General features: G+C 40.9%; 1 protein-coding gene across 1 annotated transcript; it reads left to right on the forward strand.

The window, feature by feature from the left end:
- Positions 1 to 10645: 10645 nt before the first annotated feature.
- On the forward strand, positions 10646 to 11738 carry LOC134615228 (transmembrane protease serine 12-like). The gene has a single exon (XM_063459719.1). The coding sequence runs from the start codon at positions 10646 to 10648 to the stop codon at positions 11585 to 11587; it is 942 nt and encodes a 313-aa protein (XP_063315789.1). The 3' UTR covers positions 11588 to 11738.
- The last annotated feature ends 5364 nt before the right edge of the window (positions 11739 to 17102 follow it).

A 17102-nucleotide genomic window follows, 5' to 3' on the forward strand; every position in this document is an offset into this window, starting at 1 on the left:
GCAGCACTAGGTGCAAAAGGGACACAGCAACCAGACGACTTCAATTAAGTGGTTTGGATGTCTACAGTGTCCCTTTAAATTAATTGTCTCCCAGGCACAAGAGCTACAGAAAATAAAACATAAAATACCCCAAAACATACATAATATAAATACGGACCCCCACAATTCTTATATCCCCAGATAGCCTGGGTCTCAGTGCCCAATGTACCCCCATGTGGTGTCTGCCCATAATAGTTCCAGGAGAAAAGTGGTAGCGGTCAGTCACTTTGAGGAGTCCCAAAACAAATGAAATACCGATCGATTCCCCTGGCTCATAGGAAGCAATTGTTAATCTAGTTTGTGCATATCTTTTCACCGAATAGCGCTCTCCTGGCTTGTCAGGAATAGAAGCAGGCGGCGGTACAACGTTATCGGTGTTCGCGAATTAGAGTGTCCGACTTGGAGTTCCAGACACTCGATGACCAAGTACTGCTGCCTGCGTTCAGGAGACAGGATGGCTGCTGTTTTCCAGCATACGGGTCTTTTGGTTATATGAACGGCAGACGCCCAGAGAGAGCACTTAACTTTGTGGTTACTTTGAAGCTAATGAGCCAGGGGGGTGGTCTGCGTTCGGTAGATCAAACTACCGAATAAATTTTAAAAAACAGGAGAGAGAGAATAACAGTTTTTTTCAGGGTAGTTTGTCCCAGAGAAAAAAAATGCTAATGGAAGGTAAACAAGGTAAACTGTCACTTAAGAAAGGAACTAGTGTTGGTGCCGAAACGTTGGGGATGGTATAGTGCACGTATCTAGCCCTTTGAGGTCTTATGTAAGTGTGTTTTTACTCTTTAAGTGTATTGTGTAGCTTTTTAATTTATAGCCTCAATGACTGATACTGATAGATTTCAGTATTTTATTGTTTCTGTATTGTATGTTTTTGATTGTATAATGAAGTCATTCGATTATCCTGCATAGAGGTGTGTATGATTTTGTATATAGATGTATGGTGTTTTGGCATGATAGGGATGCCTCTTTAGGATAGCATCATTTGTACTGGCAACATTTACCAATTTTTGATTATTAATTATATTAAATAAATATGGCAAATGGTCTTGTAGTGTGATGAGTGTGGGTAGGGATTTGTGTGGGCAAGTTTTTCGGACAGGTGGAGGTTACTGATGATTGTCTCATATAGTAAAAAATAAGACCCAGCGTAGAGTTCCTAAAGTTTCAATTTAATTCTTATCTAGCTTTAAACAAAAACGTGTTTCTGCTGTCGTGAGCTTTTTAAAATTATATACACATTGATTTTATGGAAAAAAATTGGGTCAGACTCTCCTGTTATCTGACCAATTAATGCTCAATCTAACTTGCCAGCTGCTGCAGGATTACATAGGGAACACAGAGACTCTAACCAAACATAGCTACTTTAAAAAAAATCAATATGCATAATAAAAAAAAAAATCACTAATTTTTATAAAATGTAATGCCCTTTTTAAAAAAACAAGAAGTGAACCTTTTATGACAGTTGTCCTATAGTAGCAAAACCCCTTAGTTCACCAAATAGCAAATTATCTAACACTGTGGTGTTCATTATACAACAAAATTCAAGATATAACCGATCAGTTAAAGGACCACTCTAGTGCCAGGAAAACATACTCGTTTTCCTGGGACTAGAGTGCCCTGAGGGTGCCCCCAGCCTCAGGGTCCCCCTCCCGCCCGGCTCTGGAAAGGGGAAAAGGGGTAAAACGTACCTTTTTCCAGCGCTGGGCGGGGAGCTCTCTGCCTCCGATCCTCCTCCGTTCCGCCCTGTCGGCTGAATGCGCACGCGCGGCAAGAGCTGCGCGAGCATTCAGCCGGTCGCATTTACAATGCTTTCCTATGGACGCTTGCGTGCTCTCACTGTGATTTTCACAGTGAGAATCACGCAAGCGCCTCTAGCGGCTGTCAATGAGACAGCCACTAGAGGATTTGGGGGAAGGCTTAACCCATTAATAATTCATAGCAGTTTCTCTGAAACTGCTATGTTTATAAAGAAATGGGTTAACCCTAGCTGGACCTGGCACCCAGACCACTTCATTAAGCTGAAGTGGTCTGGGTGCCTAGAGTGGTCCTTTAATAGTTACCAGTACAAGATAGCATAGCCACGATCCCATCTTTGTGAAAAGGGCATCTATAATGACTACGTCAGAATTGATTAATATAGTATATAGTATAGTTGAGGAAATGCTAGCTAGCTTCACATCATAGAAATCAAACAGATGTTTAAACTTGGTGTATATTTAATAAAATAAAATATTTTTAGAAACCTTATAAAGTTCAGTTAAACTTGAATGGACTCCGGGTCTCAAAGTTATTGACTTAATTTTAGAATACTGACACTTAAGTAAATGCTAATTCAAAATATACTTAATTTTATTGATTTGTAATTATTACAATTTGTTTATACTATTTGTACATAACTACATGTTCATTTATTCAGGTATTGCTCTATTATTTCTAAGCATCTTCTAAAAAATCTTTTAAATGGCAAAACACTTCAAATTACTGTCTATATTTATCCTTCTAAAAACGTTATTCATCTGTTTTAAAATGTTGGGTTTTCTTTTTTCTTGTATGTAGGCACCATCATGAAAAGGTAAGCTTTTGCAATCATCACTGAGTTGTTAAAAGGGACAGTAAAGGCACCCAGACCACTTCATCCCACTGAAGTGGTCTGTTTGCATTGTCCCTGCCCATCTAAGTTATAGAGATACTGCAACGTTCACATTTCAGTACTGAGACTGCATTTAGGGGCTGTCTATCAGACAGCCACAAGAAGTGTTTCCTGTGGTTTTTACAGAGTTTGACTGTGCTCTGCATGAGAATATCACAAGCCCAGGAAAACCCCATAGGAAAGCATTGAAGCAATGTTTTCCAATGGGGAAGGCCTAATGCGCTCGCTGTGCATGCACATTAGGTCCCCCCATAGGCTGACATCCCTCAATGCTGGAATTGGGTTTAGAAAATAAAGGGATATTTAACCCTTTCCATCACCAGAGGGGGGGGGGGGGAGATGCAGGGGCAGAGGAACACGTATACATCTTTGTATTCCGAATCCTAACACTAAAGTGTCTTGTTTTTAAATTGAAACACTTTAGAAGGTTTGGATCTGTAGCAAGCATGTCAAACTTGCAGCCCACAATCAATATCTTTGCGGCCCGCTGCATTGTGGCTGCCTGTCTTCAGAGCAGGCCAGTCACTCCCCCTTCCCTCCTGCTCGCAGTGCCAGAGGAACATCTGGCCTGTTTGAGCAGAGCAGGGCTGGAAATGGAGGATGGACATCTCATCTTAAGGTAGGAGAAGAGGGGCTTGGGGGACCTTCCTGTGTCATGTGTTAAATTGGGGAGAGGAGGGCAGTGTATTAATATTGGGGAGGGAGGGGGTCAGTGTATTAAATTGAAGGGCATTGTATTAAATTGGGGAGGGAGCAGTGTATTAATTATGGGTAGGGGGGCAGTGTACTAAATTGGGGGAGGGAGGGGGTCAGTGTATTAATATGGGGGAGGGAGTGGTAGGTGTATTAAATTGGGGGGCATTGTATTAAATTGAGGAGGGGGCAGTGTATTAATTTAGGGAAGGGGGCCAGTGTATTAAATTGTGGGGAGGAGGGGCCAGTGTATTAATTTAGGGGAGGGGGGCAATATATTAAATTGGGGAGGGGTAGTGTATTAATTTGAGGGAGGGTGCAGTGTGTAATTTGGGGAGGGAGAGGGTCAGTGTATTAAATTGGGGGAGAGGGTGCCAGTGTATTAAATTGGGTGAATGAGGGGTCAGTGTATTAGAGTGGTGGGAGGGGACAGGGTGTTAAATTGGGTGAGGGAGGTAGTGTATTAAATTGGGGGGAAGGGAGGATGGTGTATTAAATTAGAGTGGTGGGAGTGGGGGCAGTGTATTAGATTAAGAGGCAGTGTATTAGATTGGGTGGAGGTGGCAGTGTATTAGATTAAGAGGCAGTGTATTAGATTGGGTGGAGGTGGCAGTGTATTCGAGTGGAGGGATGGGGCAGTGTATTAGATTAACCCCTTAACGCCGTTACGGCGTTCTATGCCGTCGCGGCTTTAAAGGGCTTTAAAGCCGTTGCGGCGGCATAGAACGCCGTAACGGCTTGCAGCCCCAGGAGCAGAGGTGTACTCACCTCCGCCGCGATCCTCTTCTGGGGGGCTGTCTGAGAGCCCAGGCAGCCCCCCTCCGGCAAATGAGGCCCCCGGGGGCCATGTGATCGCTCTCAAAGAGCGATCACATGGCCCCCTATAGCTGGCTATGGATCTGCCAGCAGGGGGACTGTTTAAAATATTAGACAGTCCCCCTGCTGGTAGGTAGTGTAAAAAAATAAATATTAAAATGTTATAAAATAAATTAAATGCCTTTTTATATATATATAATATGTATATATATTATATATATAATATATATACATATTATATATATGTAACGTCATACGTAATGTATTTTAATATTAATATTAGTATATATATTAATATTAAAATACACTTAGAATGACGTTACATATATATAATATGTATATATATTATATATATAATAGATCTACATATATATTTTATATATATATACGCATAATTACAATAATAAATAAATAAAATAATTAAATAAATAAATAAAATATTGAAACAAAATATAAAATAAATTATATATTCATAAGTAATTTCATTCTAACTGTATTTTGTTATTAATATATATATATTGGAAACAGAATACACTTAGAATGACATTCTATATATATCTATCTATATATAAAATACAAATAACCGCAAATATATATATATAGATAAATACATATAATTACATAAAAGATTACATTAGTATACACGTAGAATTTATATACCTATAAATGCATATATATTAAAATTCTACGTGTATATTTAAGTAATTTTTTAACATAATTATGTCATTTGATTAATTAAAATTTGATTGACATGCCTGACAACACAGGGAGAAAGTGCAGAGAATTTAATTCGCATGCACTATATTAGACCCTGTAACTCTCCAAGACACCATAAAACCTGTACATAGGGGGTACTGTTTTACTCGGGAGACTTCGCTGAACTCAAATATTAGTGTTTAAAACTGGTAAATTGTATTACAACGATGATATTTTAAGTAAAAGTGACGTTTTTTGCATTTTTTACAAACAAACGGCACTTTTATGGACTATATTATTGTTGTAATATGTTTTACTGTTTTAAAACACTAATATTTGTGTTTAGTGAAATCTCCCGAGAATAACAGTACCCCACATGTACAGGTTTTATGGTGTTTTGGAAAGTTAGAGAGTCACATATAAGGCTTGCATTTCATTTTTTTGACATTGAAATTTGCCAGATTAGTTATGTTGCCTTTGAGACCGTATGGTAGCCCAGGAATAAGAATTACCCCCATGATGGCATACCATTTGCAAAAGTAGACAACCCAAGGTATTGCAAATGGGGTATGTCCAGTCATTTTTAGTAGCCACTTAGTCACAAACACTGGCCAAATATTAGTTTTTTGCTTTTTTCACACAAAAACAAATATGAACGCTAACTTTGGCCAGTGTTTGTGACTAAGTGGCTACTAAAAAAAACTAAACATACCCCACGTTCAATACCTTGGCTTGTCTACTTTTTCAAATGGTATGCCATTATGGGGGTAATTCTCATTCCTGGGCTACCACACCGTCTCAAAGGTAACATTACTAATCTGGCAAATTTCAATTTGAAAATGGAACGTTCTATATTTGACCCTGTAACTTTCCAAAACACCATAAAACCTGTTAATGGGGGGTACTGTTGTACTCGTGAGACATCGCTGATTACAAATATGTGCATTTTGTTGCCGTAAAACCTAACAGTATTATGACATTTACAGCTAAAATGTGAGGCGGAACTACAAATTTAAAAAAAAAATTCAAATTTCTCAGTTTTTTTTTAATTTTATTCATAATAAATTGTTTCAAATACAAATATTTTATATGAAATGAAAGCCCTGTTTCTCCTGAACAAAATGATATATAATAAGTGTGGGTGCATTTAATATGAAAGAGGGGAACTACGGGTGAACAGACACATAGCGCAAATTCCAGTTTTTGTTTACGTTTTGTTTTGATCAGAACGTGTACTATTGACTCCGTCCTGAAGGGGTTAAGAGGCAGTGTATTAGATTGGGTGGAGGGGGCAGTGTATAAATGTGGAGGGGGTAGTGTATTAGATTTGTGGGCAGTGTATTAGAATGGGAAGAGGGGCAGTGTGTTAGATTGGGTCTGCATTGAGACACTGAATGCTCCCCATGGAGATGCTGATTGGCCTTGCAGCTTTTTGCCACACATGCACAATAGCCTTGCAATTCTTTCCTATGGGAAAGCATTAAATTGGCTGAGATCATTAAGTTTGATGATCTCTGCCAAAGTGAAGAACACACTCATAGGACTTCAAAACCAACAAGTTAACGCAATTTGTTTTTTGCAACAGCATACATTCACCATTTCAGTCCCATTACCAAACCTTTCTTAATATGTCAAGGTAGTTGGACTGAAACATTGGTTTTATGCAAATGCAGGTCTCCTAAAATAGTTTCTATGAAAACGGAAGTTTTTGTTTTTTTGCAGCCCACATAAACATAAACCTTGTTTATATGGCCCATTTTAGCCTTTGAGTTTGACATGCTTGATCTATAAAGTATCGTATACTAACTGCAATAATATAGTTAAATGCAGGTGGTATATTTCATGACCACCTATTTAAAAAAAAATTAATTTGATATTCGTTATATTAAACTTATTTACAGATTACTGGGGGAAAATACTAAGGATAAATGTGGCATAATTGTACCATGTTACAGCTCTGTGTTTGATGCCTCCTGAGATGTTAAATGGTCTTTTTCATTACAAATTATGGTGTATAGGATCATATGCACAATTTTGTTTTATAACGCCGTAACAGTTTGAAAAATTACAGTGTTATCAGAAACACTGCGCTTGCTTTTAAATTTATTTTATGGACGGTTGTTGAAACAATTATCTATTGGAGAGTAATTTGTTTTTAATGTTTAAAGAGCTTGAAATTGTTGTACTGTCCGATTCACTTTGATTCCTTTCCTTTGTTATTCTTTGAACATATTCTAGTCCAAATTTTGCATATTCATGAGATGCACACAAGAAAACAAAAGTTAAAAAAGCGAAGCTGCTTTGAGGCGCTTGCAGGCATACTTAAATATAGATTTAATTAAAGTGATAAGATCTGTTAAACTGCATAAAAAGGAATCTAGAGGAGATTACATTTATTGGTGGGAAACCAGTTGCGTTTCACTGGAAGCCATATGAAAGAGGCAGAGATTACTAGAAGGTAAAACAGATATAGAACTATCTATGTTTTACATTTGATTAGCAAGTTGCAAATTTAAGGCTTGTATAGTAATTTGAACAATGCAAGGTGACATTTACGCATACGAATTGTAAAGATAAATTCTACAATGTTTTGTTAATGGGAGCTAGCTTTGCTAAGCATTACCAAAATAACAAATATTATCTAACTTAAAGCAAAACTGTCACTGCTGTGTTCTTACACTACCTAATAGCTAACTATACAATACTTACTGGTTGTGCTTTTATTTTTCTAAATTCTCACTATTATTACTTTTAATAGCATGTCTGGCTGTCATCTATGTTCATGTTTGGGCTAACCTGTTAAGTATGAAGAGCTTTGCTATGCCTTGGAAATGATACCCAAGACAGGGGGTGTATAAACATTTCATTTCCAACAACTCATCCTAGCCATTAATTGTGTTATCCTATTTTCTAATAATCCCCTATGAAAGATAGTGCAGTCACAAACATAAACTCTGATACAGTTTTATTGTGCCTTTAAAATAGTGTTCCCCAATGCACTATGCATAGGGCTACCATTATTTTTTTAGGGACATATATAATGAATACATATTGATGGGCAGCACATGAAAAGGGTTGCCCTGTAGTATGTAGAATTCAGAAGATTAAGTAATTAGGCCTGTAGAATTCTGCAGAATATGCAATATACATACTGCAACGCAACCCTTTTTTTTTTTTTAATTCTTTATTTTTGACAGTGCAGAAGGGAGTATACAAGTTGCAGTGGTACACACATGTATATTTCCATAATAGACAATTTGCAAGCAGAAAAGGTTATGCATGCTGCACTGTTGTTTTTGGTTTAAAAGCGAAGTACACATAGAATACAACAATTATAGGGTATTCCCAGCCCATATGGTGACATCTGTCTGCTATTGTCGTGTATAGTATGTGGCTGATCAGAAGGGTTGACCAGAAGACGTCTCATATGTCGGCTAGGCTTGCAAGATAGTATATGTTAGGCGGATGAGTTGAGTCGAGGGTATTAAAAGTATGGTGAGTGAAGTAAAACAATTTATGAGTGGGTATGTCCAGTGTTGTCCCCAGGGTGTGTAAGTGTTGTCACATCAGTGGGTCTTGTGTATCCCTGTCTGGGGTTACCTCTCCGGTATCGGGTGCAAGTCACGTGCTGCAACTCTCTAGGGTATCGAGGCCTGGAGGGGGGGGGGATAGGTCTCGTTTGTGATTATGTATCCTCAGGCCAGAGGGAGTACCCCTGTCACATAGGTTGGCCGTGTCGGTCCAAGTATGTGAGGTGTTGCGAAGGCTATATTAAACAATCAACCAATGAAAAGGGTAACAAAAAAAAAAACTTAGCTATAAGACAAATATAAACTTAAGCGTTTTGGGAACAGAGAGAAAGTTCAAACCAGTGTTATTGGTTATAAGTCCGAGTAGTCATCGGTGGTGTTGTTAGGAGGAGTCCGGTCGTTCAACCGGTGAGCTGAGGGTGGCTGCTCGTAGTGTGATCCTCAGGTCAGTCTCTCCTGTCCTAGGCAGGGTGAATTCTTTGATGGCAGAGGGGTCTATGTGTGCTAGTCCTGAGCCGGCCTCTCTCTGCGGTCCCGTGATGCCGATCTTATGTAGGTGAGCTTCTAGTTCCGTGTAGCTCCGGGCCCTGTAGGCAACATTCATGTGAGTGAATAGAAGCTGCTTGGGAATTCCCCAGCGGTACTGGATCTCCTGTGCTCGAAGGATGTTCAGCAGCGGTCTCAGCGACCTTCGCCATGCGATGGTGTTGCGGGTGAGATCAGGGAACAGCGTGAGGCATGAGCCCTCGAATTGTATTGGGGTCTTCCCCCTTGTGGCTGTGAGCAGCAGGGCCTTGTCCGACATTGATTGAAAACGTATGATAAGGTCGGCAGAGGCATTTGTGGGCGCTGTAGGCGGAATAGGCCGTCTAGTTTCACCACCTTGGCTTGTTTGGGTGGCAGCAACGTGTTGAGGAGTCTGCGAACATAGTGAGGTAAGTCAGTTAGACCTATCAAGTCCGGGATGCCGCGGATTTTAAGGTTGTAGCGCCGTTTCTGGTCCTCCATGGTATCCACTCTGTCGGTCGTTGTCAGCTGTTGCTTTTGCAATCTGGTTTTCTCTTTTACCCCCCACTCCCCCCCCCCCTCACCCACCGGTGATGGGATTAGGCTTCGGAGATGCCCGTTCACGGTATATTTTGTTGTAGGAGCGAGCCAGGCTCGGAGCTCGGGGAGAACGTGTCTTCTCTGTTCCACAGTTGGCTCCGCCCCCGGCGCAACCCTTTTTAATGCATTTTCATAAATATGACAAAATTATGTGTGTCCCTGAAACATGGTGGATACCTAGTAACCCTCACTGTATCGTCATAGACACAAAAATGAAAACCAATAATGTGGGTGAAGCTCATGGGTTTCCCTGATTGATGGACCGCACTTTTAAAGGGTACTCCAGATCCCCAAAATGGTTTAGCTTGTTTAAATGCTTGATATGTGAGGAATGTGTCCTCTTTTTTTTTTATTTATTTTTTTTATTTTAAACTTCCTGGCAGAGCACCTGCTTTGCAAATACATGAGCGGCCTTGGGGAAGTCTGTGATTGGAGGGAGGGGGGGGGTAGAAGCAGAAGTCTTGCAAAGGCAGCAGACAAGGGAAATACAGTTTTTGCAAACTGTCTGTAGATTTACAAATTGAAAAAAAAATGCATGATTAACTGCATACATGTTTTCATTGGGGGAGATCTACTAGACAGTGATTTATATTTATTCATTTATTTATTTTGTATTTGTGTAGTGGAGTGTCTGTTTTAATCAAGTGCAGCACAAACACCTACACTGCAATGCTTTCATGTCATTGAGAGCGGTGTTTTATCTTAAAATTAGAAATAGCTGTTTTACACAAAAAAATAAAAAAAAATAAAAAACATTTATGTCATTTGGGACAGACTTTATGCTTCATGAAGTTTGCCTGGCTGGTATTAGCATAGATTTTTTTTTTACTTCTTATATGATTGATTCTGTGCCCTGTAATGTTTTAAATAACAATATAAACATTTGGGGGTGGGTTTCCCTTTAAGTGGCTGCACTCAGCCGTTGGTATGTGAGTGACGGTTTCCTTTAAACTGTCACATTTGCCGCACAGTTGAATTTTGAAGTTCCATTGGTCGGTTTAACTGTTTAGAACACTGGCAGCCTGATCACCGGTTCCCTCAGACTGTCCCCAGGCTCTGAGGGAGTAAGGAGCTATTCACTATGCCTTCAGCGTACTCTCACAGAGGGATGGAGCTGGCAGTGTGCACAGTGCTCTTCCTGGCATTTGCCATCCTGCCGATTAAAACTGATAAATGCGGCATTAGCCCGGTGGCAGAGAAAGCCGGATCTCGGATTGTAGGTGGCCGTGAGGCAGAGCCAGATTCTTGGCCCTGGCAAGTCAGCGTTCAGTTTTACTATGGATTTCTGGTGTACAGACATATCTGTGGAGGCTCCCTGATCAATAACGGTTGGGTGATGTCGGCCGCACACTGCTTTTTGGAAAGGAAACAGGCTGCAGATTGGAGGGTCGTGTTCGGCTTACATGTATTATCAAAGCCCGGTAGAGCTAAGGTGTCGTTAATTCAATATATCGTCATCCACCCGCTGTTCAGCATTAGCTCCATGGATAACGACATTGCGCTGCTGAGACTCAGCAAAGACGTGACATTCACTAAGTACATTAGTCCGATCTGCTTGCCATCGTCAAGAATGCAGATCGACCCAGCGGCGGTCTGCTATATCACGGGATGGGGCACGCTCGCCTATGGGGGCCCCGGAGCGGACGTTTTGCAAGAAGCTGAGGTAGACCTCATACCCACGGAAATGTGCAACAGGACCGGATGGTATAACGGTATAATCACTAAGAATATGGTCTGCGCTGGGTATGAAAGAGGGGGCGTTGATGCGTGTCAAGGTGACAGCGGAGGACCCCTGGCGTGCTATATTCCGGAGACAGATAACTTCTACTTAGTCGGGATAACGAGTTTTGGCTACGGCTGCGCGCAGGCAAATTTCCCCGGCGTCTACACGCGTGTCTCCAACTATGATAACTGGACAAAATTGCCTATTGCTCGCGCATGCGGTGGGGCGGAAAGTGTGAAAGGAGTGAAGTTTAACTACAAATTCAATGACATGCAGTTTTGCCTTAATTTCTTCATAGCTGTGTACTGGTTTATATTCTTTACCTAGCATCACACACGGCCTCACGCTGAGCCTGGAGCGGGTTTCTCCGGTGTTTTTACTAATTTCTTTAAACTGCTTGTTTCTTTCTTGTTTAAAAAAAAAAAACTGTTTTAATTTAGTTTGACAACTGTGAAATCTGTTTATGTTCATGCCTGATCCCCCCGAGCATATTTGTGAGCCAGTGAACCTTTCGTATTAAACAAATACTTGGTGGTTTTATTTTCAAAACAGTGGAAGAGGATTTGACAATTCACTTATATTGCAAAATATAAGCAAAGGCTGATTGGCCACTGAATATAAAATCCTTAAAATGATTACTGTCGAAATGTAAACACTAATTCACTCATTTAACTAATTTTAGCTCTATTACTTTTACCTGTAATGTGTTATTAGACAGACTCATAGATAGTTTTACTAACAGATAGATAGATAGATAGATATACCTACTGCTCACTTCTATGTACTTGAAAGCATGGTTACTATCCTTTGCATTTTACCAATAAAATAAAATTTTCCTTAAGTTAAAAAAAAAAAAAGTATATTGATTTTGGGAGTTTGATTTCCTTCATTTTTCGCATATATAGTAAATCTTTGACAATCTGACACTTAACTTGTGGATGTGCTACTCTAGCTATTGTTATAGATTGTTTATTTTAACTGTGTTAGTTATTAAAAAAAAAAAAAAAAAGCTATTTCTTAATTTTCCCACACTAAATAATGCTTTAAAATGTATATAATGTAAGCATTAACACAAGAAACAGAAATCTTTAAAGGTGTGTGGACAAAATATGAAATGAGTCCAGTGGATGACCTTCAAGTTATCAGACTGGAAAAAGATTGCCCGCGTATGGTACAATAACTGGTAACAGGTCACATTCTGAGCAATTGTCTAATTATCATAAAACACATGAAAAGAAATTCTAAGAATTGTGATAAATATGACCGAACACACATCAGTCTAAAAAGGTCAACTTGAATTTTAAATTAAAAAAGACTATAGTGTGGTGATTCTAACCTTTTAAACTCCAGTTGCTGCAGAATGTATTAACCGTAAATTTTGACTAAAAGGCACACAGAGCATCATGGGCAATGTAGTCCACAACAGCCCAAGGTTTACCATCAGGGTCACATTACAATGTAATAATATTACACTCCCTATTTAACTAGAGTTACCATTTATCTTGGTAGACAAAATGTCTGCATACATTTATTATATTATATATGTGTGGTATTACATTTTATATATTATATATATTCATACAGCACCAGCATATTCTGCAGCACTATACATTAGGTAAGCAAGAGAAACACAACATTGTTATAGAACAGTCCTCAGCGTCCAGTGTTAAATAAGAGTAATGCTTTCCTATGTGCGGGTTTGAATGCGCAGGCACCTCTGGCCGGGCATGCGCATTCGGCTCCACTCGGGAGCTTACATCAGCGGGGGAGGAGAGGTCACCAGGAAGCCCAGCACTGGATTAAGGTAAGTGGCCGAAGGGGTTTTAACCCACACACAAACACACACAGCCCCCTCACACACATAAACACACACTGCCCCCTCATGCACACTGCCTCCTCACACAGGGTTGGCACTACCATAAGCCGGACCAGGGCGCACCGGCCTTGGGGGCACAATGTTAGGCTGAACGGCAGGAGGGAAGTACACTGCGCTCCCCTCCAGCCAGTTACTTCTTGTAGCGTGGGCAAGCGCAGCCCAAGTCTTACCTCCCGTAGAGCCCAGCCTTCTACTGCCCGCCCATCCTCCTACATTGGTGTCTGCCGCAGGTTGTGTGAAGGGGGTGGGGATATGAATGGTATCATATCCCTGCTCCCTGTGTACCACACAGAATGTTTGCCGCCCTGTGATGGGGCTGTGCTGCAAGATAGGACTCCACAGAGCCAGACAGCATGCCCCCCAGGGAACAGATGTAAATATGTAATTGTGAATGTCTGTTTATGTATGTCTCTGTATGCATGTATGTATCTATGTATGTTTCTGCATATATGTATGTCTCTGTATGCACGGGGCTGTCTTTAACGCTGGGCAAAGGGGCAGCTGCCCCGGGACCCGTTACTCCTGGGGGGCCCAAGGCAGCTGCCCTGTGGGTCCCGCTGCCCTCAATTTATTTGGGCCCCGCACTCTAAGGAGGCCCACCAGGTGGCCCATGCACTTAGGGCCACCCGGTGGGCTTCTATCAGCAGGGGTCCGGTCAGGTGCTGTGGCCATTTCACAGCACGACCGGGCCTTTGCTTTTCGGCAACATGGGAGGAAGTGACTCCTGTGAGTCACTTTCTCCCATAAAAAGAGCAGATGCGCGGGAGGGAGCAGGAGGAGCAGAGCAGGAGTGAGGAGAAGGCAGTGAGGATGGGGGTTCCTCACTCCCATCACCCTCAGGCACCACACTGGACCCCAGGGAAGCCATCCTCCAGCAAAAGGTAGGAAACTGGAGGGTGGGTTTAAAAATGTTTTTACATGTGTGTCAGTATGTCTGTGTGTGTCAGTATGTCTGTGTGTGTGTTTCAGTATGTCTGTGTATGTTTGTGTGTGTGTATGTGCCTGTGTGTGTGTCAGTATTCCTTTCTGTGGGTGTCAGTGTTTGTATCTATGTCTGTCAGTGTATGTGCCTGTGTGTGTCAGTATGTCTATCAGTGTATGTGTCTGTGCGTGTGTCAGTATGTCTGTCAGTGTATGTATCTGTGTGCGTCAGTCTGTCAGTGTATGCGTGTGTGTGTGTCAGTATGTCTGTCAATGTATGTATTTGTGTGTGTCAGTATGTCAGTCAGTTTATGTGTCAGTGTATCTGTATGTAGTCAGTGTGTATCTCTGTGTGTCAGTATGTCTGTTGGTGTATGTGCCTGTGTGTGTGTGTGTGTGTGCGCGCGCGTCAGTATGTCTGTCAGTGTATGTGTGTGTGTGTGTCAGTATGCCTATCAATATATGTATTTGTTTTTGTCAGTATGTCAGTCAGTTTATATGTCTGTGTCTGAGTATCTGTAAGTAGTCAGTGTGTGTATCTGTGTAATTGCATGTGTGTCAGTGTGTCTGAGCACCAAAATTATATATAAACACACATTCAAAAAACAACACTACACATAAATGCACACTTGCATCCAAACTCCAACACCACATACAAAAACATGCTTACATTCAAACAGTGCAAAATACAACCCTGCAAGCATGGGAAATTAGTAGAACCCACCTGTCAATGCATTGTTGGAGTTGCACGACAGATAGGGTTCTACCTTTTGTCTAATCTTGCAATATGGGGGCAAAATAAAATTCTTGCACCAGAGATCTTTATACTTTAGTTCCGCCACTGCGTTTGGGTGGAGTGCGTGATTGCATGTAAGGGAGTGGGGGGCACAGTTTATGGGGGCCCCAGCAAATGCTTGCACAGGGTTCAATCATTATTAAAGACGGTCCTGTGTATGCATGCATGTATGTCTCTTTATGCATGTATGTAACTGAATGTGTATGCCTGTATATAAATGTCTCTGCATGCATGCATGTACCTGTATGACTTTATGTCTCTGTATGTACGTATGTATGTGTCTGGATGTATTTGTATGCCTGTATGTATGTATGCGTCTGTATGATGGTATGCCTCTGTATGCATGTATGTCTTTGTATGCCTGTATGTCTCTGTATGTATGTTTCTGTACGTCTCTGTGTGTGTGCCTGTATGCATGTATGTGTGTGTATGATGGTATGCCTCTGTATGCATGTATGTCTCTGTATGTATGTATGTCTCTATATGTCTGCAGGTCTCTGTATGCCTGCTGGTCTCTGTGTGACTGTGTCTGTATGTTTCTGACTGTATGTCTCTGTGTCTGTATGTCTCTGTATGATTATTTTTGTGTTTGTATGACAGTGTACCTGCATGACTTTGACTGTGTGCCTGAAAAATGATGCCAGTGTGCGTGTGGTTTGGGAGGAACGACATACAAAAGGGATCTGGAGGGGAAAAAGAACCACACAGAGGGACTGTGGTGGTGAAGGAGTCAAAGAAAGGGTCTGGGGTAAGAAAGAGACACAGAAAGGGACTGGTATAAGAAAGAGACACAGAAAGGGGCTGGTATAAGAAAGAGACACAGAAAGGGGCTGGGGTAAGAAAGAGACACAGAAAGGGGCTGGAGGTAAGAGACGCACAAAGGGGCGGGGGAAGTGGGTTACATACAAAGTTGGTTGTAAGACACACTAAAGGGGGAATAAAATTCACTAGAGCACAAAAGGGGTAAGAAATTCAAAAGGGGGGATTACGACAAGATACACAGGTGAAGATGCATTATTTTATTTTTAATGCCCTCACATACACTGTATCCAACACACACACACACTGCCCCCTCACGCACCCACTGCCTCACATACACTGCACCCCACCCCTCACACAAACAATAAAGGAAAAGGAGTCCTGCACATCCAGTATAAGTGTGCACACCTAGGTGCTACCACACTTTATTTGAGGACAAAATACAAACAGCAAAGTTTCGGGCGAAATCCCTTTCTCAATGCTAATGTCCTACAGTATACATAAGATACAGACAATATATACACAAACAAAGTGCTTACATGACCCAGAGTGCCGCCCCCAAGTAATCAGATACACAAACAAGATCAGATGTGTGGTAAGTTTCCATAGCTCTGGCCAGTTTAATGCCTCCAGTCACTTCCTTGATCGGCAGATACGTGCATGATGACTTCAGACGTCATGTGCATGCGCGTGACATCATCACGTTCCATTGCTAGGCGATGGGTAATAATTATACAATCGTCTGAAAGGAATGGCAAAACAGTGTTTTAGACCATCACAGCATTTCAACAATCTTCTGAAAGCAATGGCAAAACAACATTTTAAACTATCAAAGCATTTCAAGGAATATTATAGTTCATTAATAAGATACAAAAAACTAGCAGTAATACTTAAGCACATTTAAGTTCACTAGAATGTGGAATATATTTATAAAGATAAACTTAAAGCTGTATTCAAATATACAGAACACACAAACTTGTATAAAGATATACTACATATATATGTGCAAAGCCAGGGATGACAGAAATAACCAGATAGATGACCCAACAAGTGAGACATATGATAAAGTGTGGAAATAACCATAAAACAAATATAACAAAAATAATGATTAAATGAACAGAGACCACCCTCACTCCCTCGTGAGGGTAAACAGAGTGCCATCCTGGATGGAATAAAAGAGAGGGATTAATTAAATCGGGGTAATAACAGAATCATGGAACAATGAAATACATACCCTGATCCAGGAAACATCCCAAAGCGGGCACATAAATGATGCACCTAACCATGAACCAGTGCCACTCAAGCTTCCCATTAAGACCATGAGGTGACACTGTGTCCAGGAGGTGCATCCAGCGATGATTGTTGCCACCCGTCAGACAGAAAAATGTAAACAGATATTTTTTTAAAAAATCCTAATTTCTAAAAAAAAAAAAATTGCACGCTGCACTCAGGAGAATGATGGTAGGTTCCATAGGGACGCTGATAGAAAC

Source organism: Pelobates fuscus, chromosome 6 (assembly GCF_036172605.1).
Source record: "Pelobates fuscus isolate aPelFus1 chromosome 6, aPelFus1.pri, whole genome shotgun sequence".
Classification (NCBI taxonomy): Eukaryota; Metazoa; Chordata; class Amphibia; order Anura; family Pelobatidae; genus Pelobates; species Pelobates fuscus.